The following is a 26,485-nucleotide window of genomic DNA, read 5'->3' as shown; positions in this document are numbered from 1 at the left end:
TCAAAGTACATCACACACTTCTCAAGCAACTTTTCAAAAAATCTCCCAATTCTAGACATAGGAACCCATGGCACAGCATTATCAGGGTGTGGGAAATGAAGAAATCGTAACATTTGCATGTATCTGTTACGACTCATTACAGCTCCTGTGAAGACAGGTAGACCTTGGCACAAAACATTTTGAGATCAGTAATCAGCTACCCTGGGTAGGTGGGTGAGGCCCATGAGTAACTGCAAAGCTGAAAACAGATACAGATCTTGCTCTGTCACATCTACCCATTTTCTGCCCATAAATCTTCGTGGGTTACTTGCAGGATTATCATGAAAGAAATATGAAGCACGTGTGTTGGTCCACAGACGCAATGATGCAACATCATTATCACCAAAAAAAGGTTTGAAGCAATCAAGAGCAGTCATTGGATGATTTTCATGGTGTGCAATAATTTCAGAATGCAGATCAGTAAATCTGAATCACTTGAGGAAGATCATCTGGTCTTTTATCTGCAAATGGGTCAGAGAAGAGAGTGAAATGTGTGGCAGTGGGGCCAGGAGATAAGGGGGCACGCATATCACTGTGCTGGTCATCACCACCACTGCTGGCAGACAACGTATCAGAACTTCCCTCACTACTTATATCACTTATTTCTTCCTTATCAGGGTCATAATCTGTCATACTCATCCTGAGAATCTTCTATTTAATAACCCTTCACTATCTGTATCAAGCTCATATTCTTCGTCACTACTGTCTGGTGGGGAGGACGCCACTGTTTCCTGGGGCGATAAAGTAGCGCACACACTCGATCAAGACAGGGAAACACTGACGCCGGGATTTGAAATCTTGCTTGGGAAGCTGGAGGTATTTATTTCACAATGACGTAAGAAGAATATGATTGGCCCTATTGTGGGTGTGAAAAATCGATACTGCATATTATTGGCTGGAAAACATGACGTGGCATGACATTTCATGATGTTTTATGACATCACAGTGACAGGATAATACGTGACTAGTGGTTTGTTTATGTTTCTCGAGACTGTTGCCACCATGTACATGTAGGCTTCAAAAAAACGTCAGTCCTGCACTCAGGCCTTCCCTGAACACATCAACTGACTTGGGTGGTACAGGAGTACCACGGGCATATTTTGCGGGACCGCGCAGTCAAATGTTTGTGTGGTGCGCACATACCACAAAACATTATCGCAATAATCAAGTGGTTAAGGATAAGTGGGTTAATACACGACCTGAAAACACACCATTTTATTTTTTTTTCCTATTTCTCCCAAAGCAAATGGGTTGCCATGGCCTCTGCAGCCAAGGAATTAACCCAAGTCCTTCTCATCAAGTGGACCCATCAACCACAGTTAAACAACTTTTTGGGGGATGTCTACACAAACAGTACAATACAAACACCTTTTAGGGATGCTGTACCTCCTTGTGCTAGACAGCAGCCCATGGAGAGAAGCAAGGAAATATGAGAAGGTTTGGCTCTTGCATGGACACCAAAGATACTTCACCTAGGGTGTACAGTACCACCACTGGCAGGCTCCTCATCAGTATCATGTGTGCCAAGACTAATGATGAAATAAATCAAGTTTGTTAACCTTTTACTGGGGGGGGGGGGACTTAAACAGGATGTACAAATCACCCACCTTGGTGATATCTGCCTCACGCTGCCTAATGGCATCAAGTTTGGCAGGATCATTTACAAGAACTTGTATTCCAAGCTTCATCTTCTCTTTATTGAGTGAAAAGTCCAGGCAGGCAATGCGCGCACCAACCACCTTCTTTGTCATGGCTGCAAGTAAACATAACAACTTAGTAGATTACATACAACATGTAATAAAACCAAAAAACAGTAGTTTGGATGTTGTTGTTGCTGAATAGCCCCAGTTTGTATGGCCAGGCAGACCCATTAACTGCAGAGAAGTACTTGGATATAACCATATGTATGTATGCTGAGGCTTAACAGTCAGGCAGTGGAGAATATGGGTGCCTTCAAATATTTAGGCAGTACATGAGCAAAGCTGGAAATTCTGAGCATGAAGTTCATGAAAATGTACACCAGAAATGAGGCTGTAGGTTCACTGAGAGCAGTGATGAGGGATAAGTAGGCATGGAAAGAAAAAAGTCCTTGCATGACAGTACTGTAATTCATAACATTACGAAGTGAAGCTTGAATTGTTGGAAAGACACAAGTCAAGAGTGAGAAAAGTGGAGACAAGTTATCTGACAGAAGCATGTGAAAGTCCGCAGAGACAGACACACAAAACAAGTAGAGGCGTGTGGCTGTGGATGTGCTGGAAAGCAGTAGTGTGTGATTAGGAGAGTGTATGATTTGGAGTGTATGACTGGGAAAGAGTATGTTTAGGAGAGTGTATGATTAGGAGAATGTAAGACTTGGAGAGTGTATGATTAGGGGAGTGTATGATTCGGAGAGTGTATGATTAGGGGAGTGTATGATTCGGGGAGTGTATGATTAGGAGAGTGTATGATTTGGAGAGTATATGACTGGGGGATTGTGTATGATTAGGAGAGTGTAGACTGGGAGAGTATATGATTAGGAGAGTGTACATGAGGAAGAGAAGAGAAAGGGAAGGGGGAGACAGAGGATGAGATGGAAGGATGGGGTGGAAATGTACTGTATATGACTTAGTTATGATAACGAAGACACGGTAGTTTTATGATGGTGATTTTTTTTTTTTTATGTGAGGAAGGAACCAAAGGCTATAGAAAAACAGAAAATTAATTTCAAACAGCACTTAGTTAAATACTTATTATACACCATCATCATCATCATCATCATCATCCTCCGAACCTCCTTTCCCACTCTTGGGCAGGGTGAGGAGTAACAATGTCCAGACAGCCTCTTGTTATACAATCCTATATAAAAGTAAACAAAAACAAATATTTACATCCATCAAAGAAAACACATACATACACACACACACACACACACACACACACACACACACACACACACACACACACACACACACACACACATGTCCACACATACTACCAGATATACAAATAGCAGAAAAAGTAATACAGGAGGAGTTAAGTAGATTAGACAGAGGAAAAGCAAGTGGTCCTGATGAAATTTCATGTTGGGTATTACGAGAATGTGCAAAGGAGTTAAGTAAACCATTATTTTTAATTTTCAAGAAATCCTTGAGTCAAGGTAAACTACCTGATATTTGGAAAAAAGCAAATATTGTCCCCTTATTCAAGAAAGGAATTAGACAAAATCCACTCAACTACCGACCAGTATCACTGACCAGTGTTGTAAGCAAGGTATTAGAAAAACTTAGAAGAAAAGCTTGGGTAAATCATCTAGAAGAACACAGTATGATAACAGAAAGACAGTTTGGTTTCAGAAAAGGAAAATCATGTGTTACTAATCTGTTGAGCTACTATGACAGAGTAACAAACACAATACAGGAAAGGGAAGGATGGGTGGACAGTATCTATTTAGATTTCAAGAAAGCTTTTGACACAGTACCACACCAAAGACTTTTATGGAAACTGTACCATCAAGGAGGAATTCGAGGCAAACTGTTTTGTTGGATGCAAGACTTTCTCATAAAAAGAGAAATGAGAACAGTACTAAGAGGAAACTACTCATCATGGAAAGAAGTGACTAGTGGAGTACCACAGGGTTCAGTGCTGGCACCAATCATGTTTTTAGTGTATATAAATGATATAAACAGTAACACTGTGTCACGGGGTTTTTTATAATATCACGGTAATTTTGAAATAAATGGTTAAATATTATTTAAATTGATAATATTCAATAATATTGAAGAGCAGAGACAATGGTTGTCTTGCTACATCAAGCAACGATTACTTTACGTTGGCTTGTGCACGATTCTCTACGAACGAGAATTTATAAACTTTCTCAACAGTACACAGCAGAGACTAATTACTCACAATTGCTGAATTACTGTACTGTTAGCCTCTGGAGAAAGTTACATCACCCCTGACAATAAATAACTAATACTAATAATAATAACATCAGGTTCTTGCTGATGCATTAACTCCTGGCACAACGGATTTTAAGTTAATACAAGACTGGTCTAAGTACCAGTTATGAATAGTAAAACGTTTATGCAAGCTAGGAGCTATATGAAAAATAAGCTTAATTATGGAGAAATGAAACAAGATTTACTCTACATTAAGCTCAAGAAATAGAACTGTTAAATTTATTAATTACAAAAATAAATTTAACATTACATTTCAAATCAAATCAATGAGACGCACTCGCTCACTCACACAGAAGCTAAATACTTACGCCTAGGGAAAAACACCTTAATTAAACTCTTATAACTAGAAAATACACAAAAGAAATACTATAGTCGATGAATGCTGCGTATCACCAGATGGGTGGGAAGACTGGACTAACTGTGAAGTGGAGTTTGGGTACTAGCTGACCTCTCACACTGCGGCACAGGTCCTTCCTCCGTCACATCAATCACAAGACTGAATTCAAATACATTGTATGGGCAGGACGCAAGGCGTGGCTAACGGTTGAGGGAAGTAGAGGCGAACGATAAAGAAACAATAGTATCGCTCAGTAGCGCACTTAGTGACGTGCATCAAATCGGTCACCCCTGAAAACGGTGACGAATGATTTGAAAAATATACCCCGAAATGGAGAGAGAAACGGTTAACTGAGCGATACACAGTGAGTTTTCCACTAATAGTTCGTGGCTTCTCACAAAAAGGAAATGTCGCGAATTGATTCGTGACATTACGCCCCATGAAAATTAAATCTTTCTTCCTTCAGAAGAAAGATTTCAATATACATACATATAAATCCTAACTCAGTCACACAAGATTCACACTGTGGTGTGTGTGCTATCCTGCTACAGGAGAAAGTCGCAGTCGTCAGTGAGCGAAAAAAACCTCGTATTTACGTTAATAGAAGCAAGCTTGAGGGAAAAACTCCGTGACGACGGTGAAAATCCTGTACTCAGGTCAAACTGAGCGAAAAGTCGCTACATTTACACTGACAACTAATTGTTGTGTAGTGTGATGTATGTAATACACAGTGTAGGTGTGACAGTTGCAGTGTAACTGTACCTACGTGTAAAATGACACAGTAAATAATATATGGCGATGACGAAGGCAGAGGAGAAGAGGTGGCAGCGTGCGGCAGACGATCGGCTGGCCCGCACAGCAAAACTGCTACACCCATTGCTGAACCTGCAAAACCAATTGAGGTGGAGCATCAAAAGTGTCAATGGGACAAAATTCTTATTATGTTACAATTACTCTCTCTGGCTAGCAGTCAGTACATGCTATGAAAAGTACACTCGAGGTCGCCATTAATTTTAGCACATGATTATGGTCGGCAAGTTGAGAATCCCTGTGCAAACTTGGGTCTTCCATAGCCTCAAGTCGCCTCTGCAGAGTTCTCACTTCCCCCTTAACCTACAATACAATACTTATATTAGTACCGGGAAGCTGAGAATCCTTGTGCAAACTTGGGTCTTCCATAGCCTCAAGTTGCCTCTGCAGAGTTCTCACTTCCCCCTTAACCTACAATACAATACTTATATTAGTACCGGGAAGCTGAGAATCCTTGTGCAAACTTGGGTCTTCCATAGCCTCAAGTCACCTCTGCGGAGTTCTCTCTCGAACTTCCCCCTTAACCTACAATACTTATATTAGTATCGGGAAGCTGAGAATCCTTGTGCAAACTTGGGTCTTCCATAGCCTCAAGTCACCTCTGCGGAGTTCTCTCTCGAACTTCCCCCTTAACCTACAATACTTATATTAGTATCGGGAAGCTGAGAATCCTTATGCAAACTTGGGTCTTCCATAGCCTCAAGTCGCCACTGCGGAGTTCTCTCTCGAACTTCCCCCTTAACCTACAGTACTTCTATTAGTACCGGGAAGCTGAGAATCCTTATGCAAACTTGGGTCTTCCATAGCCTCAAGTCGCCTCTGCGGAGTTCTCTCTCGAACTTCCCCCTTAACCTACAATACAATACTTATATTAGTATCGGGGAGCTGAAAATCCTTATGCAAACTTGGGTCTTCCATAGCCTCAAGTCGCCTCTCAACTTCCCCCTTAACTTACGGTACATAATATGTATGTACAGGCCCTGGACATAATGTGTCCTGTGGGGCCAATGGGCGAGACGTCAGGTCTGCACCCACTTCACCACTACCCTGTCTCTCAACTGACTCAGAGATTACAGGTGTGGTTATAAATGGCACAGGAAGGGCATGTCCCTGAGTAGTGGCGATACTTTGGCACACACTGCAGGAACGGAGAAAACTATTTATGTCCCGTCCCCATCCCTGGCCAGAAAAAGTCAGCTCGGATATGGCCCTGGGTCTTCCTTTTGCCCATGTGACCTCCTGAGGCTGAACAATGACCCCATTCCTAACACTGCTAGGCGGTACTTTGCGGGAACGACATTCTTCAGTGGAATCTCGCACTCGGGTGTTTTTGACTCACGGTAGAGCCTTCCTTGTTTACTGAAGGAACTTGGCTCGACCTCCCCGTGAATACTTAATCACTCGACCCTTTTGTTTATTCCCGCACGGCAGCAAGTGTCGGGTCAGAATGTTGTTCTTGTACAACAAGTTGACTGCACATCAGATCTTGCGGCGATTCAATGATCACTGGGGTGACACAGTCTGGAGCCTCAGTCATGGCTCGTGTCACCGCAGCAGCCGAAGTCTGAGTAGCGCCATCGGAGCAACTATCCTTGACTCCATTAATATTGCCTACTATTAAGTCAAATAGAGGCTCTGGCATGACAACTGCAAGTGTCATACCAGTATAAAATGGAGATGCCACCTGGATACATGCCTCAGGGAACAATCTCACTGATCCATCAATAAGCTTTGCATGGATCTGTCGACCTGTATACTGCTCAGGCCGAACTAGACTCTGCTTGACAGAGCAACCTGAGGAACCATTGTCTCTCAGGACCTTCACAGGAATGCCTCCCACAAACCCTGGCTGAACAAGGAAGGTACTGTCACCTGTGGGAGGGCCTGTGGAGGAAGCAGCTAGCCACTCATGAGGCTGCTGAATTGATGTGGCAAACATTGTGCCTTGTGAATTATAAGATGGAACATTGGCCATCTGTGGAGGGGGATTCACTGTCACTGTGGGACTAGTGAACTGTGGGGAAGTACCCACACTGGTAGGGACGTGACCACCAAGCTGCTGCTGAGGAATGAAGGCTGCATTCGCTTCCTGCCTCTTTTGAGCTGGTGGTGAAAAAGTTTGTCTCGACGGTTGGTTGCGTGGCTGATACTGCTGCTGGTTAGGGTACTTGTTGTACCTCTTCCACTCAGGTTTCTGAGTGTTTTGCCCCCTGGTCCTTCCACTGCGGTTTTGGACCTTGGCCATTATTCTGAGAATGGCCTTGTTGCTGGGGTTCAGTCTGAGACGGCTTCCCAGACTTGGCAGTATCTTTTCTGTTCCAGGTGTTTTGCTGCTTGCGAGTTTGATACCCGTATGCAGTAAAGAATGCGTCAGCCTTCTCTGCCATTTGGCTGGCATCTTTCACCTGGCAGATCTTAAGCTGTGCTATGAGCTCAGCAGGCCACGACCTCTCTAGCTGTGTACGCAGCATAAGGTCAATTATCCCTCACGCGTGGAAGGAGTTTCATCTTTCTCCATCCACTCATTTAAGTAAGCTGTGAGACGATCAAGGAACTGAACAGCTGTCTCCTTGTCTTGGAGACGAGCTCGCATGAACTGAACTTTGGCGTCGTCTACTGTGAGACCATACGCCTTAATGAGTGCAGCTTTCATCATCTCATATGTGAGATTGTCTCCACGAATTCTGTGGAGAATATCGAGGCAGGGCCCTCAAATAGGCTAAGAAACTGAAGCCGCTTAGCTGCCTCATCCAGTTGATATAAGTCTGCCATGTCCTCAAAACGAGGCTATGTACGGCTCGATTCGCTGCTTTCCTTGTATGAAGGAAGCTTGATGCGTGGGGTCGCCAGGACATGTGCAGGGGGAACGCTCGTGGAGCTTGGACCAACTGCACCAGACGTGTCTGAAGCCAAGGAATCTCTCGCTTGAGCTTCAGCACTTCAAGTTCATGTCTCTCGCGTGCTTCTCGCTCGGCACGTTCGTGTTCTCGTTCTCTGTCTCGTTGTTCACGCTCGTATTCGCGCTGTTCTCGCTCTTTTTCTAACTCGAGCTCGCGTTGTTTCTGCTCGTATTCGCGCTGTTTCTCACGCTGCTCTTGTTCATAAGCACGCTCTCTTTCACGTTCCTCACGCTGTTCTCGCTCGCATTCGCGCTGAATCCTACGCTCTTCACGAGCATCTTTCTCACGTTCTTGCTCGTAATTGAACCGTGAGAGAACGTAACTCTGTATTTTCTCTGGGTCTGTGAGACCAATATCTTTGGCTTCCTGTAAAAATACAGTAGTAGCCATTTCGCTAATTTATTAAGCAAACCGAAATTGAGTACTGACTGCTTAGCGACGAATACTAATAAACACAAGTAAAGAGTACAGACACAAGCTAGTGGTGACCAGTCTTATCCAGTTAACTGGCAAAGAATAAATCAAAAATGTAAATGACTGGGAAGACTCAATAATAAACACAATGGTACGGCGACTTCCCAGAAGCGAATAAAATTGTCTAGCGTTACCAAAAATAAACTAGAGTTAAGTATTCTATTGATTTATAAAGCAAAAACTCACTTGCTAAATTAACGGTAAACACCAGTAAGCTTGTGCCTATAAACTTTAATAATAAATACCTAAATATGAATGAGTGAGCACTATCTCGTGAATAGTTTTATAGCTAGGAGTTAATATCCTGGAATGAGGTCGCCAATTGTCACGGGGTTTTTTATAATATCACGGTAATTTTGAAATAAATGGTTAAATATTATTTAAATTGATAATATTCAATAATATTGAAGAGCAGAGACAATGGTTGTCTTGCTACATCAAGCAACGATTACTTTACGTTGGCTTGTGCACGATTCTCTAAGAACGAGAATTTATAAACTTTCTCAACAGTACACAGCAGAGACTAATTACTCACAATTGCTGAATTACTGTACTGTTAGCCTCTGGAGAAAGTTACATCACCCCTGACAATAAATAACTAATACTAATAATAATAACATCAGGTTCTTGCTGATGCATTAACTCCTGGCACAACGGATTTTAAGTTAATACAAGACTGGTCTAAGTACCAGTTATGAATAGTAAAACGTTTATGCAAGCTAGGAGCTATATGGAAAATAAGCTTAATTATGGAGAAATGAAACAAGATTTACTCTACATTAAGCTCAAGAAATAGAACTGTTAAATTTATTAATTACAAAAATAAATTTAACATTACATTTCAAATCAAATCAATGAGACGCACTCGCTCACTCACACAGAAGCTAAATACTTACGCCTAGGGAAAAACACCTTAATTAAACTCTTATAACTAGAAAATACACAAAAGAAATACTATAGTCGATGAATGCTGCGTATCACCAGATGGGTGGGAAGACTGGACTAACTGTGAAGTGGAGTTTGGGTACTAGCTGACCTCTCACACTGCGGCACAGGTCCTTCCTCCGTCACATCAATCACAAGACTGAATTCAAATACATTGTATGGGCAGGACGCAAGGCGTGGCTAACGGTTGAGGGAAGTAGAGGCGAACGATAAAGAAACAATAGTATCGCTCAGTAGCGCACTTAGTGACGTGCATCAAATCGGTCACCCCTGAAAACGGTGACGAATGATTTGAAAAATATACCCCGAAATGGAGAGAGAAACGGTTAACTGAGCGATACACAGTGAGTTTTCCACTAATAGTTCGTGGCTTCTCACAAAAAGGAAATGTCGCGAATTGATTCGTGACACACTGGAAATGAGAGCTATCTGAATATGTTTGCAGATGATGCAAAAATACAAAGGAAAATTACTAACACAGACTCTTGTAAAGAGCTACAAGAAGAATTAAATAAACTTCATGAATGGAGTAGTACATGGCAAATGGAATTCAATGTGGACAAGTGTCATGTAATCAAGTTTGGTAAAAGTGGAAAAAGACCTGATTGGGATTATAAGTTAGGAAATAAAACCCTATACACATCAGAAAGAGAGAAAGACCTAGGTGTGATTATCAATAACAGACTATCTCCGGCTGACCACATCAGCGAGAAGGTATGGAACATGTATACACTGCTTGCAAATATGAGAATAGCATTCACATACATAAATGAAGACATGCTAAGAAGGATAATAACATCATTCATTAGACCAACCCTAGAATATGCATCAGTAGTCTGGAGTCCTCATCTCAAAAAGCATATAGACAAGATTGAAAAAGTTCAAAGGGCCGCTACAAGATGGATACCAAGCTTAAGGGACCTAAGCGACGAAGAAAGACTAAATAAACTGAATCTACCAACACTACAGGAGAGAAGGAAAAGAGGTGACATGACAATGCTATATAAGTACATATCAGGAAAGGAGAAAATAGACATAAATGACTACTTAACATATGGAGAAGCATCAGCAAGTGGACACTGCAAAAAACTGCATAAGAAGAGAGGTGATAAAGACGTAAGGAAATTCAGTTTCCCAAACAGAGCAATTGATCAATGGAATGCACTACCGAATGAAATAGTGTGTGCCAAAACAATTCACAAATTTAAGGATATGTACGATAAATATGGTTTAAGACACGGGACAGTACGAGCTTGATTCATTCCTGTAAAGATACAATTAGGTAAGAACAATTAGGTAAGGAAAACTACTGCATTTTTCTTTCCATTTATATGAACTCATACTTTGGCCTTGTTTGAAAGTCAAGAACTACATACAGTACTACTAATACACACACACACATACAGTATATATATATGAGACTGACCATGAGAAGCAACAGTGCAGTTGAGAGCATAACCATCAACCAACACTGACTCCCTGGCTGAGCGTCCATGGGCCTTCAAGATATTGACAGCCTTGATGGGGTACTTATGGCCACCCTTGCCATCTGGGGTCTTGACTGCCATTGCCGCATCCACCACCATGTTGGCAAAGAAATCACTGTCGATGGAAATCACCTATGGAAGAAACAAGAAATATTTCAATAGCATGAAACAAATGAAGCAACCATTTTAAAAATTCACTCCCATCTACTGTAATGGATATCAACACCTGCTTGATGATAACACAGACTGATAACTGAAAGTTACTGTACAACAAAGAAATGTTTTCTATTAACCTAGTGACTTCAGTCTTTCTCCATCTGGCCAATGACTGGCTGCTCCATGTGCTCTCCACTCAAAACATAAGTGCAGTACACTAATCTTACAAAATTAACAGTACAGTAATTACAGTACAAAACTGTGAACATAGTTTTAACTACAACCCCACCTGTAGTCCACTTAGTGTTCTGCATCACTTGGGCTATATTCATATCTCCTATAACTACACTATTTACATTATATAGCACACCCCTATTATTCAATCACCCAGTAAACGATAAATCACTATAACAACATGAAATAAGCTTGGACCATCTCCCTGTATTTGATGCACTGATCCCATTATAACAATGAAGGTGGCAAACAAAAAGCCTGCCACGCACGCTAACACACAAGTACTGGTAAGTCAATTGTTACCTGTTGAAGCCAAGATGACTGACAATGTTTGCATGGGCAGAAACCCATCCCGATGCTTCTGTGCAAGCCCCATACCTCTCACCACTCCTTTGAATTGCTGGGCCACCGTGTCTCTGTCTGTCTGTCTCTCTCACGTCTTACGGTAGTGATTGCATCTCGTGTTCATCATGTTGCGTTATTCTCTCACTCCCTTGTATAACATCACAGACCCCCTACAATTGTGTGTGTTCAGCGCTAATGATTGAAAGGCATCGCTGTGTGTGCTTTAGTGCTAATGATCAAAAGGCATCGTTGTGTGTGCTTCAGTGCTAATGATCAAAAGGCATCGCTGTGTGTGCTTCAGTGCTAATGATCAAAAAGCATCGCTGTGTGTGCTTCAGTGCTAACGATCAAAAGGCATCATTGTGTGTGTGCTTCAGCTCTAGTGATCAAGAGGCATGGCTGTGTGTGCTTCAGTGCTAATGATCTAAAGGCATCACTGTGTGCGCTTCAGTGCTAATGATAAAAAGGCCAAAAAATACTTTCACCACATTCTGCAGCTTCAGTCCGAATGCTGTCACGTTAAAAAGGGGTGCCAAATCCCTGGTTATGCACTTTTCCGCACAAAATTCATCCAGCCAGCTTGGTCTCTTGTCAGTCCTTTAGTCTCGCCAACTTCCATACCTCTCTTCCTCACACAATACTCCACAATATCCCTCCACCTTCTTCTCGGCCTGCCTCACCTCCTCCCTTCTTCAAATTTGCTCAGATATACCTTTTCACCACTCTTTTGTCATCCATTCTCTCCACATGACCAGACCATGTCAGTACATTCTCTTCGATTCTGGTGTCCACAGACTTCCTCACTCCGCATCTTTCACATATCACATTATTTCGTATCCCATCCTTTCACATACATTCCTCAGCAGTCCCATCTCCACTGCTCTTGACTCTTCATTTTCATGCCATACCATAGTCTCACATCATTATGTTAAATCTGGCAGTAACACTCCATCATGTAAGTCCCACACAGCTGCAACACTGAAGCCCCTGATTTTTATCAAGGCCTTCATAGCACCAGCTACCTTCCTTCCTTGTGTTACTCTACTTTCCACTTCTTTTGCACATTTTCCTCTCAATCACTGTACCCAGGTATTTGAACTCTCTCACCAATTCCAGTCTCCCTCCATTCACTGTAACATCACTGGGAGCCACCTTCTCTCTCAAAAACCTTCACTTTACTCTTTTCTAAATTTACTCTCAAGGCACGATGTTCAAAGACATCTACAAAACTCTGCACTAGTCTACCAAGCTCTTGTCCAGTATTTGAAAGTAACACTGCATCATCAGCATACAACAAATTTGAGATATTCCATCCACAACCATCCATTACCAATGTCATCACTCTCTCCATCATTCATGTTTTTACTTCTCATCACCCCATCCATATATACTGAACAACCATGAGGACATCATGCAACCTTGTCGCATGCCCACACTGATCGTGAACCAGTCACGTAGATGCCCATTTACCCTTACACATGCCTCACTACCATCACAAAAACTCTTGACAACACCTAGCAGCTTACCACCTAAACCCTACATGTGCAAAACTTTCCAAAATCCTTCTCTGTCTACTTTGCTGTATGCCTTTTCCAGATCCATAAATGCCTTGAAGCCCTTCTCACATGCCTTCTCCACTATCTGTCTTACTGCAAATATTTGATACACATTTCCTCTACCACTTCTAAAGCCACCCTGTTCGTCACTCACTAGGAGTTCTGATCTCCCTCTTCCTTTGTAATAACTCTTCCAAGAGGATTATAACCTCTGGAGAGGGGTTGGGGTAGTATGGTACTATCCAAAAAAATGCATTATCCAACAGAGTCTTGACTGAATTATGATGGATAAATAGAGGATTACTGTAATTAACAAATTATGGCACTGGTCCATGTCTGCCCCAGTGGGTGTTGCATCTCTAACCCGGAATGTTGCATGAACAAAACCACAAAATGGCATCAATAACACTGTAAAAATGAGATGATTACTGGTATTCAATGTACCTTATACGTACTGTAGCCCACTAAGTAGGCATGATACCACAAATGTAGGAATAACTTTCAACCATGGGTTTAGACATTATTATAAAGTTTGTCATTTTGTGGTCTGGTTTGTTCTTGGGTTACAGCAAACCATTTTGCTCATCATTCAGTGTACTTCCTCTTCAGGGGTGGATGGGTCATACAGTGTAATACCACTTAGAGAAAGAGAGAGAGAGAGAGAGAGAATGATGGGTGCTCCCACTTACCACATCGACATAAAATCATGTAAACCACCATCAATCACATGATCTGAAAAAACTGTGTAGTCTCTAACATGCCAATTTCCACTTTAAAGTTTTATCTAATATACTATAGCACTAGCTGTGTGTATTTACCTATTTGTATTTACCTATTTGTAGTATACAGGAATTGAGCAATGCTCGTGTTGTCCTGTCTCCATATCCACATTTATCAAGTCTACCTTTACACACATGAATGTTTTTCTCATGCACCACCTCTTTGTCTAAGTCATTCCAAATATTTAAGAATATACCTAATTGTGATATACACGGAATGTACTATGCTCGTGGGTTTCCGTCGCTGTTTCTCAATAAGTCGAATTTAACTTTAAACTCGTTTATGTTTTTAGACTGGACGATCTCTTTGTCCAGGCTATTCCATAAGTCTATACTTCTGTAAGGAAAGCTATATTTCTTGATATCCTTCAAGCAGCTTGACTTTTTCAATTTCATTCCATGTCCTCTTGTTGCTCTCTTATCCCATACAAACAGATCTTCTTTGTCAATTTTATCTACTCCCACCATGGTCCTGAACACCGCAATCATGTCTCCCCTCTTTCTCCTTTCCTCTAACGAAGGCAAATCCAGTTTTTCCAGCCTCTCTCTGTATGACAGGTCTGTCAGACTGGGGACCATCTTGGTTGCTGTTCTTTGTATTCTCTCAATCTTGTTTATATCTTTCTTTTGTGTGGGGACCACACTACCGCTGCATATTCTAACCTGGGGCGGATCATGGCCACTATCAATTTTTTCATCATTTCCTCATCCATATAATGAAATGCTACTCTTATGTTAGTCAAGAGCTTATAAGTCTCTCCAACTATCTTGTTAATGTGCTTTTCTGGTGACAAACTATCTTGGACCAGCACTCCCAAATCTTTCTCTTCTCCTTTTGTGATTAATTCATTACCCAAAAAATAATTCAGTGATGGTCTCCTGGTACTTTTACCCATTTCCAATATTTTACATTTCTTTACATTAAATTTCATTTCCCACGTCCGGCTCCAATTGTGTATCCTATCCAAATCCTCCTGCAGTATTTTACAATCCTCCTCAACCTCTATCTTCCTCAAGATCTTTACATCATCAGCAAACAGACTCGCATAACTGTTCACTCCATCTACCATATCATTTACATAAATCAGGAACATTACTGGCGCCAACACTGAGCCTTGAGGGACTCCACTTGTTACTTCCCTCCATCCAGACATCTTTTCCTTTATTATTGTCCTCATTTGTCTGTCTCTCAAAAAGTCTCTCATCCATTCCAGAAGTTTCCCCTTTAGTCCTCCTATATATTCTAGTTTCCACATTAGTCTTTTATGAGGTACCTTGTCAAAGACCTTCTCTAAGTCTAAGTACACACAATCCACCCAACCATCTCTCTCCCCTGTACCACATCAATCGCTCTTGAGTAAAAGCTCAACAAGTTTGAAACACATGACCTTTCACTTCTGAATCCAAACTGACATTCAGCCAAAATATTCATCTTTTCCAGATATTTTATCCATCTGTCTTTCAGGATTCTCTCACACAATTTTGCGACCATGCTGGTTAGAGACACTGGTCTATAATTCAGGGGTTCTTCCCTGTTTCCTCCCTTGTAAATTGGTACCACATTTGCCCTCTTCCATTCTTTTGGCACTTTCCCCTCTTCCAGTGAGCATACAATTAAACTGTGAATTTTATCCGCCAGTTGTTCTCTGCATTCCTTCAGTACCCAATTAGAAATTCCATCAGGTCCTGGGGCTTTCCTTACATCTTGAGTTTCCAGTAATTTATACACTTCCTGCACCTCCACTTTTATATCTTTCATCACCGGAACATTTCTAATCACTCCTCCCCTTCCACAAGCTCCTTTTCTTTAGTGAAAACTGACTGGAAACGTTTGTTCATTATTTCTGCTTGCATTGCCGCATCATTAAAGACCTCTCCATCTACTTTCAGCTTGGTGATTCCTTCCTTTTGTTTCAGTTTGCCATTAACAAATCTATAAAACAGTTTGGGTTCATCCTTGCATTTGTCAATTATACCTTTTTCAAAATTCCTTTCTTCTTCCCTACGTATTCTTGTGTATTCGTTTCTTGTTCTTTTATATTCTTCCTTTGTTCTGTCGTTACCTCTCTTTCTCCAATTGTTCCACGCCTTATCTCTCTTTTTGGCTATCATACACCTTCTATTAAACCACTCCTTTTTCCTGTTTTCTTTCCCTCTTACTCTTGGTACAAATTTTTCCACTCCCAAATTATAGAGGTCTAGAAAGATATCCCACTTCCTCTGTATCTCTTGTTTCTCTGAATTTTCTCCAATCCGCATTTTCAAAAAGTTTCTCAATCCTGTAAAATTTGCTTTGCCAAAGTTGTATCTTCCTGTCTATGAAGCTCGTCTCTTGGCTCGACGTTTCCTATTAACATCTGGAACTCAATGACCACGTGATCACTTTTTCCCAAAGGACAGAGATATTCCAATGATTCTATTACATCAGGTTCTTTGGTGAATAGTAACTAACCTTGCTGGTGTGTCCTCACCTCGAAACCGTGTCTCTTCTTTGACCCACTGCGTCATCACATTATTCATTATTATATTTAATAACATAGTACCCCACGAATCCTCACCGCCTCCCGAGTACCATTCCTCCCAGTTCACCTCTTTACAATTAAAGTCACCCACCAAAATTATATTATTGCTTTTCTCAATTATTTTTTGCAAGTAGCTAGCCATATCTGACAACATCTCATGGTATTCGTCATCCTTCCATGCTCTGCCTTTGGGGGAACATACACTACCGCCATATCTCTCTTAACATTCTCTCCAGTTTCTAATTTCATATATATCACTTCAGCCCTGCCTTCTCCCATTTCCACAGTATCTACATTTATGTTGTTCTTCACTGCTATCATCACTCCTCCTCCCTTTTTTTCTTTTCTGTCTTTTCTCCACAGTTTGTATTTACCATCTCCCAAATGAACATCAATATCTTCTCTTAATTTGGTCTCTACAAAGCACATGACATCAGGTTCATGTTCTCTCAAGAAATCATTAATTTCGATCCTTGTCGATATGAAACCATCAACATTAGTATATATCACCTTCAAATTATTTTTGACATTATTAATACCCTCTTCTCTCCTACTCTCTGTCCGTACCACTTCCTCAACTTCTGATCTTTCACAACCATCCCCCTAATTTCCTTCACTTCTATTTCCTTAAATACCATTTCCTTACTTTCATATCCAATACTCTCCAAAAAAAAGTATTAATGCTCTTCCTCTGTCCTCTTATCATTTTTTTCCTTTACTTCTTCCTTTAATGATTTTAAAGCTTCTCTTCTTCTTCATTCAGATCTTTTCTTATTATAATATTTTCCATCCCCCGCCTCTTTGCTTAATTTCCAGGTCACTTTAAGTATCTCATTTATTACACTTTCTGATGTAAACTTGACTCTCATTGGTCTTGTTTCCCTTTCTTATAAGGCCCTATCCTCCTTACTTCCTCAATTTCTTTTACCCACTTGTTTCCTTCGGGGGTCAATCTTGCCTAATATTCCTCTCACCATGTTCGTGTCTCTCTCGAGTCTTGCGAACCTAACCTTTTCTTCCTCTTCCCTGTTTCCAAATACTATCACACATCTGTTCCTTTCTACAGTTTCTCTCACTATTTTCTTTTTTCTTCAGTATTTTCACTACATTTTCTTCCATTTCTTTCTTGTTCATTTCCTTTCTTCCTGGATGATCTCTCTTAAGCTGACCACTTCTTTCTGTTCTTCCTCTACGTGTGCCCACTTTGCCTTGTGTTCTTCTAGTACATTACTCACCTTCTCCGTTTTATTGGTACTCTCTTCAAGTTTCCTCCTCAGTTCAACATTTTCCCGCTTCAAATTCTTTATCTCTTCATTGGCTGTTTCGTTGGACTGGATTAGACTCTGTATGGTGGTTTCCGTATTTCCTGACACATCCTTTATCACTAGAGTCTCTACTTTTTTTCGAGTTCACTAATCCTCATAATTAATGTTTTCACTAGGTCCATGACATTAGTATTAGCATCAAATCCTTGAAATTCCATTCCCTCATTGTTTACATTTTCGGCCATCTTTAACGTACCGATCAAGTACCTGAACAGCTGTTACCAATAAGCCACAAACATTCATGTATACTATTGCCAACAAATCTTTACATTTTTGGTAGTCTACCAACTTTCATTATTTTAAATTTAAAGAAAGACCCTAGGAGACAGGACAGACAAAATTCCTGAAACTACTCAAGGTCAGGAGCGATGCCTGGGACGTCCTCTCTCTCCGGCTGTTCGTGTGTGTGTGTGTGTGTGTGTGTTTTGGGCAGCCGAAAGTAGACATTCAAATCGCACCAAAATTGGCATTAAAATCACAAAAAATTCGCTGATGTGAAAAAAACTTGTTCCTATCAAGATTGAAAAACTTTTACTATATTTAATGAGCAATCACATTTTGACCAAAAAATGCAGCTCCCTGTGCCCGGCATAGGTTCTCCATAGAAATTTTTGTCCATAGCTATAACTAAAATATATTATAGCAGTGTGAGAGTCCTCTGCAGGAGCAAGTGCGAGGGGCCCAAAGGGCCCACGAGCGCTTGTTAACACTATTTTCATTAGTCTAGCCTAGAATAAGAAAACACCACATAACTCGGTTGCAAGACGTGATGCTAATTATTTTTTTTTTAGTAGTAGTAGTAGTAGTGGCAGCGGCAGCAGTAGCAGAACACAGGCAACGCTACACTGTTGCAACCCTCCACCAAACCAAGCACATACTCCCCCACCTCCTGGCACACCTTACCAAGCGTATAATGGCCACCACCCCAAATCTTTGCTTTTAAAGGTAGGTGTAAGGAGAACGTCCTGAGGACAACATAACCTGGGCCCTTCAGATTCCTTGTGCAGTTTGTATGGAAATGTCTGGATTTTTTTTTTTTTTACTTTTTCATAAAAAATAAAAATAAAGAAAAAGACACAGCATTCTACCTATCAAAAGGCACCAGTTCACTATAATGCACACAATTATGTGAAATTTCATGACTCTATAGTGATTACTTTCTTAGTTCTGATCCAGAAATGAAATCTCTACTCCCTGACAGCCACCCTGCCACCCAACTCTAAAGATGGATGCCTATTGATCCCAGTGATAACAACACCCTCTCTGACTCTGATAACAACACCCTCTCTGACTCTGTCAGGTGGAGGGTAAAACAGAACTGTTTGCAGCGCTCCCTCAATTTATGATGATGACTGAAAAAAATCCATTGCACAATGATTTATCATATGTCGAATCAATTATAGCATGAGTTTGGTGGGGATACATTTCTGGATATAACTCATCCAACAGCATGTTTGTATGTGTGTATATATATATATATATATATATATATATATTTTATATCTATCCATCATCCAATCCTACACTGCCCCATGAGGAGCGTAGGAGGCCGGGGCTAGGCAGCTGGTCTCGACATTTAAGATGAGAGTGATAAGCCTCACTCATCCCTGAGTGGCATTACATGAGCAATCAACCCCAATCACCCCTTAGATATAAACCTTCACTGACTCAATCCGAATGGAGCACAATAATTACCCACTAAACCATCAGGTGCCAAAATTTGGCTACATGGTTACCACCCAGCGTAGTAAATGGTTTCCTGGTGTACAGGAAACCATTCGGCTTGTCACTGTGTAGAGTCACCCACAGGCAGAAGAAAAAGCAAAGAATGAAGGAAAGAAAGACAGAAGAGGGAGTGTCAAGTCACCCGTAGGCAGAAGGACAAGGAAAGAATCAAGGAAAGAAAGACAGAAGAGGACGGAATGAAAGAAGGATGGAACGAAAGGGCAGACACCCAAGAGCAGCACTACATCGAGTGATGGATGGTATATATATATATATATATATATATATATATATATATATATATATATATGTGAGGCCCCACGTGCAAGAATATACCCATGCACCATGTTTTAAAAGTGGCAGAAATCGAGTTTAAAGTTTTTACAGCTTTAGAGAAAAATATCGCAAAAACTGTTATACCTACGATAATGGCATTTACATCATTTTTTTCATTGTCTCTACTTCTCCAAAAACTTTTTAGTGAAGGTACTAGTGTTTTTACTCCCCCCCCCAAAAAAAAAAAAAAAAAAATTTACATATTAGCATACAATGCTGCTACTTTTATACATAAACTAGTACCACAGGCCAATAGCTTGTGAGTTCCTTTATGTTGTAAGATAATGTTTCATGTCTGTAGAGAGGTTGGTTATGAATTTGCCTGGTTATTGTCATAAAAAGTAAGTTTCATAAATTTTTCAAAAAAATTATCAATACGCAGCATTTTTTTTTTTCACATGGTCGTCATTGTTCTGCGTTTTAATGTGAACAATAGACACTTTACATCTATTAAATGCAATAACAAACAAAATAACACCAATAATACATAGTGGCAAAATGCGCTTGAAAAGGGGTGGCAATGTAAACCCAATGTTATTTCTATGGGTTTTCGCCCTTATGTCTTGGATGATACATCACATCCACCAAGTCCACAAGAAAGTACATACTCTGGGGGACTGGGGGACAGCATTATCTGAATTTTCAATAAGGTGGTGCATGGGTATACACTTGCACGTGGGGCCTCATATATTGTATATATAAATATGTATACAGTATATAGCAGACCCTGGGATATGATACCCCCTAGATACAACACCCCAGCACAGCAATGGGGGTAGATATACCACCCTACCCCGCCAAACAATGGCCAAACTCTGGTATAGCAATGGGTTTTGTTTTCTCTTAAACCAACCATGATGATATTTTATACTTAAACTTTGTGTTCAGGTTACTTTATAAACTGTTTTTGGACTTAGATTAATGTGTTTTAGTTACAGGCGAGGTGAACATTGTCATTTTGGGGTACAGTGTACCAAATTTTATTTTTCCAGACATTTTTGACGATTTTCAGGTTATACTGTATTTTGGGGGTTAATGAGTTATAAACTGCTTCTAGGCTTAGTTTAGCTTGTTTTAAAACTGCTGGGGGTTTAGGTTAGCTAGAAGCTTGTTTTTGGACTCATTTGGGTGGGAGAGGACACCCAAGGCTCAAAAAAGCATCCCTATACTTTACATGTTAAATCTACCTCAAGATACCCCACCCAGCGATGGGGTTCTACCTAACCAACTGCATCGTTACAGCAGGGTATGCCTGTATGTGTACATATATATATATATATATATATATTTTTAAGTAACAGAACGGAGGAAGGAAAAACAAATGGGGAAAAAAAAATAATCCATACACCAGATTACTGGTGTCCTCTGTTCATAAAATATCTGTAACAGTTAGACTTGAACAGTTGTAGGTTGAAATTTGGAGGAAAACAACTCTGGGGAAGCGAGTTCCAGAGAGATGCAGTTCGGGGAATGAAAGAATTCTGATAGACAGAAGTTCTGCAATATGGTTGAGTGACATTCCAGTCATGAGCGCTACCAGATGCCCATGTAGCACGAGGGAAGGCATGGAGAGGTGGCACCATGGACACAACTTCGTCTGAGCATTTGCCAAAAAATATCTGTAAAGTAATGCAAGGGAGGCAACATTCCTTCTTACTTGCAGGGGAGGTAGTTTATATGTAATGGCAGGGTTGTTAATGATTCTAACAGCTTTATTCTGAATTTTGTCTAGTTGTCTTAATGCAACCTCTCCACAACCATTCCACAAGGGTGAGCAATATTCAAGCTGAGAGCGCACATGACTCTTATAAATTATAGCTGACTGCTCATCGGCGAAGAAGTTACGGACTCTACAATAATCCAAGTTTCTTTGAGGCGGTTTTAGCAAGTGATCTGACATGAGAGGTCCAGCTGAGGGCACTGTTAAGTGAGACACCAAGAATTTCAATACTTTTGGAGATGGGAATATCAGTAGCACTGAAGGTAATGTACGAATCTGGTAATATCTGTCTATTAGTAAACTGTATATATTTAGTTTTACTAGCATTAAAAGAGAAAAGGTTGTTTTGTCCCCATTCACTGATTGTAGATAGATCTTGATTTATGGAGATGGCTGTACTGAATTGAGAGGTAGAGATATTAGACTTTGTAAATGGATGTCTGAGTGTAATTGAACTATGTAGTGTTGAGTCATCTGCATATGAGTGAATGGGATTGTGAGTGACAGATAAGAGCTCATTAATATGAACCAGAAATAAGGTTGGCGCCAGAAATGATCCCTGCGGCACGCCGGCGTTAGTTGAGTGGAAATTCGAATATACATCACCTACTTATACTCTTATTTTCCTGTCACTAAGATAAGAAGAAATCAAAGGAACAAAAGACGTTAGTCCATAGCAAGGGAGTTTGGACAGCAGGGAACGGTGCCATACTCTGTCGAAAGCTTTAGAGATATCAAGAGCTACTGCATGAGTTTCTCCAAAAAGATCAATTGACTGATGGATGATATGAGTTAAGAGATTGAGTATGTCAATGGTGGATCTTTCGTGGCGAAAACCGTATTGTCTATCACTAATTAAGTTGTTGGATTCAAGATGTTTAACAATATGCTTATTAATTAAAGTTTCAAATACCTTACCAAGAGAAGATGTGACAGCTATTGGTCTGTAATTGGAGGGGTCAGACGAACTTCCTTTCTTCGGAACTGGGTGGATATTGGCTTCTTTCCATGAATTTGGGAATAAAGAAGTACGTATGCATAGTGTGAATAATTTAGCTAGGACAGAGGCAAGTTCAGGGGAACACTTTTTCAAAACAATTGGCGGAATTCCATCTGGGCCTAGAGCTTTGTTGGTAGGTAAATTGTCTAGGATGAATTTTACGAATCTTGTCTGTATTTTAAGTGGATTTTAATAATCTTGTCTGTATTTTATATATATACTGTATGTATGTATGTATATATATATATATATATATATATACAGTAACCCCTCCAATATCCGGATCAATAGAGCCATCGGTAGGTTCGGATATTGGTTTCGTCCGGATATTGGGCCCCAGCTTATGGACTTGTACTTACGGACCCTAACACAGAGAAACACCTATACAACTCCCTCCGGACATGCATAGCACCTATTTAACACCCAAATCACACCAATAAGGCACATAAATGACTGAAATAAATGCAATAGAAACATAAAATGTGGGTTTAGAAGTATGTTCATACATTAATAAACATTCTGGTACTTATGGACTCTAACCGAACCTAACCTAACCGAACCTAACCGAACTCTGAAAAACACATTCCTACTGCACATGCATGAGGTAAGTTTAGTATGGAAAGAAGTACAGTATGACACTTTCTGGTAAGTATAGTATGGGAAAAAATACAATATGAAACATTCTGGTAAATATAGTATGGAAAATAGTACAACATGAAACATTCTGGCTACTTACAGCAAGTCCCTGGCCACCTCGATGAATAACCGCCTCCTCTCGGACTCTGACAGTAAGAACGATTTCCTGAAGCACTTGCACTACACTCTTCCTGAAGTCTTGCACTGAACTTAATCACTAACACACAGAAGTCATGGCGAACAGCGCAGGTCTTGTCGCGGTGAGAGACAGGCGGGAAGTGGGGAGGATGCAGCGGCGCTCTATCGGACGTCGGAGGAATGACGAACCAAAACAATGCTCTCACGCGGCGCGCGCGGCAAGTTCAAATTACGGACGGCAAAAAATCGATTTTTTTTCCAATTTTTTTGGATTTTCGGACCATTTTGGGAATGTTTGATCCCAGGACGATAAGGTTCGGTTAGTGGGGATGTTCGGTTATTGGGCGTCCGGATATTAGAGTGATCACTGTATATATATATACATATACTGTATATATATATTTATATTACGTTCTCCCTACGTGTCAAGTGGGGTTGGTGGATGATTAATGCCCCTCCCTGTAAAACAATTAACTCTAAGCCGTTGGCCACCCCGTTTGGGATACATGGCGTCTGGCAATGAATGAATGATGAATGAAATATATATATATATATATATATATATATATATATATATATATACACATTATATACTGTATATATATATATATATATATATATATATACACACATATATATACAGTACAGCGAGTCCTTCATATACAAATGGGATAGGGACCAAAAAAACCTTTCGTAATTCGAAATTTTGTATATCAGAACGATTTTCCCCATTGAAATGCACATATAAACGGGGGGATGCATCCCAGGTCCCCCTCGGACCCCCACCTAAACTTCACCCCCCCTATTAAGTAAGCAATACCTGTATACAATTGTACAGAAGGTGGCCACATTCTTGTACATCTCCTTTTTCTTCGTCGTAGTTCTAATGGTGGAAACTGCAAGGCCTAAAGCACGCCCAATCTCCGAGACTCCCTGCCCCTCCTCATGGGATCTTACAATTTCCAATTTCCTTTTCAGAATTAGAGTACGGTGCTGCTGCTTCTTTGCGGCGGGCTCCCCCAGTGCTGGAGATGATGCAGGGCGCTTGGGAGACATGGCGAAACAATACGAAAACGTGAAGGGCTGTGAATATATCCTCACATACAGCAACGCTGTGAGGAGAGGAGGGACGTGGACTCAACTGAGAAGCGCGCAAAAATTTGTTTACCAGAGAAGGGTTAGTTCGTTTTCTCTCGGCAAGCAAGTGAGGCGCTATGCACCGCGCCCATTTTGAATTTTTCATACAGTATTCCATTAACCCCTTCATAGTTGCTGGCCTTGAACAACACTTCACTGTTTCGGTGTGAATGATGTTGTGTTAGGGCATTATAAAAAACTGCGAACAATTATGGGAAAGGAACGAAGGTCACTGGTGTGTGTACATGACCCTACTCTACCATCCCATCAGTCAGGCATTCTCTTCACTCCACGCCAATGTTTACATGCTTATGTTACATGTGCCGTAATTTTGAGTAAGTTTCTTTCAGCAAGAGAACATAATTTACCACCCTCAAAATAGTCAGAAAAATATAGAAGACAAACTCGAGGAATATGAACTGAATTGGTATGGTCTTTAGGCTGTATGCTTACACGAAAGATGATGGGTTTTACAATTTTAAGAGACAATATGGAACAAAAGTATTTGCTAATCAGAAAAAAATTACTTTTTCGTCATGTTCTCGTAGGTTGGCATTCAGTTCCACATTCTTCGTTCGGTATCACTCTTCCCAATATATTTCGGACCGACTGAACACAGTTATTTCTGCTCCTTAGAGTTAGTGTACATTTACTGCTCATTCTTTTGTTTGTTCTTATGTGTATGAGTGAAAGAGAGAGGATTGATACAAACAATAATGTATTCCATTATCCCCTTCACAGCTGGTGGCCTTGAACAACGCCTTACTGTACTGGTCCCACATGTTCTCGTAGGTTAGCATTCAGTTCCACATTCTTCGTTCGGCATCACTCTTCCCAATATATTTCAGACTGACTGAGCACAGTTATTTCTGCTCCTTAGAGTTAGTGTACATTTACTGCTCATTCTTTTGTTTGTTCTTATGTGTATGAAAGAGAGAGGACTGATACAAACAACAATGTATTCCATTATCCCTTTCATAGCTGCTGGCCCTGAACAACGCCTTACTGTACTGGTGTCAGTGACGCTGAGTTAGGGTGAGCTAAAAAAAAAAACTGCGAGCAATTATGGGAAGGGAATGAGGGTCACTGGTGTGTTTACACGACCCTACTCTACCACCTCAAGCAGTCTGGCGTTCACAGCTCACTTCGTCCCAGATGTTTTCGGCCGATGTATACATGGTGATGTAACATGCATCCTAATTTTATTAATTCTTACACGAACCGTAGCAAATCACAGGATGGGTTGAGGGGGGGAAAAAAAAAAAAAAAAAAAGCCAGGCGTGCCAGATGAGTCTTTTCACATATGTAAGAAAAAGAACTTGATTTTAAGACCTTGAAGAAATGGTCCCAAGGTCGACCATGGGAGCAAGCAAATACTGTATATGAACCCACAGCCACTGAGGGGGCTAAACAAACGTTTTACATTAAGTAGTAAAAGCATCTTACCAAATCAGTTCTTCCTGATAGTCTGTTATATTTTTCAGATTATTTCTGGGTTGGTATATACAGTAAACGTTTCTTATTAAATCTGTTTCCCCATCATTTTTAGTTGTTCTGGTGTGACAACTCTTGTTTATTTCATTAACATCATGGTGGAAAGGACTGTTCTTCCCTAAGTGTTTAACTAAACCTGGCCTAACCGAGCTTATCTGTACCTAATAATTTTAACCTAACCTAACCTCCAGTTGGGAAATTGGGAAACGATATACACCTTTGAGCACGTTGTTTCTTCCACTGTGCTGGAAATGATCATAGGGGAAAGTGACAATAATAACGGGAAGGAAATTTTCAGCAAGAAAATGTAATTTGCCAAACTGAAAGTTGTCAAAAAATTACAGAAACAAGCTGGAGGATTATGAATTGAATTGATAAGTGTACAATGAAAGACACAAGTATCTTCCCAAAGTCTGATGAATATAGCGTGGAAAAATCGAACCATTTGA

At 40.6% G+C, this 26,485-nt stretch overlaps 1 protein-coding gene across 1 annotated transcript in view; it reads right to left on the bottom strand.

Annotated features, from left to right (window-relative positions):
- The window catches only part of CCT1 (chaperonin containing TCP1 subunit 1), a 168,612-nt gene that overhangs the window by 54,855 nt on the left and 87,272 nt on the right, over positions 1-26,485 (bottom strand). Inside the window, exons 6-7 of the mRNA XM_080275491.1 lie at positions 10,873-11,065; positions 1,647-1,792 (exon numbers count right to left, since the gene is read on the bottom strand). Of these exons, the coding sequence (XP_080131617.1) occupies positions 1,647-1,792; positions 10,873-11,065 (339 nt within the window). The remainder of the gene's footprint in view (positions 1-1,646; positions 1,793-10,872; positions 11,066-26,485) is intronic.

The sequence above is a fragment of the Coenobita brevimanus genome, chromosome 61, assembly GCF_032717465.1.
Source record: "Coenobita brevimanus isolate Jiangsu-jjx chromosome 61, ASM3271746v2, whole genome shotgun sequence".
Lineage (NCBI taxonomy): Eukaryota > Metazoa > Arthropoda > Malacostraca > Decapoda > Coenobitidae > Coenobita > Coenobita brevimanus.
Note: the sequence above shows the minus strand (reverse complement) of the source record. Positions and strands in the feature narration are given on the sequence as shown.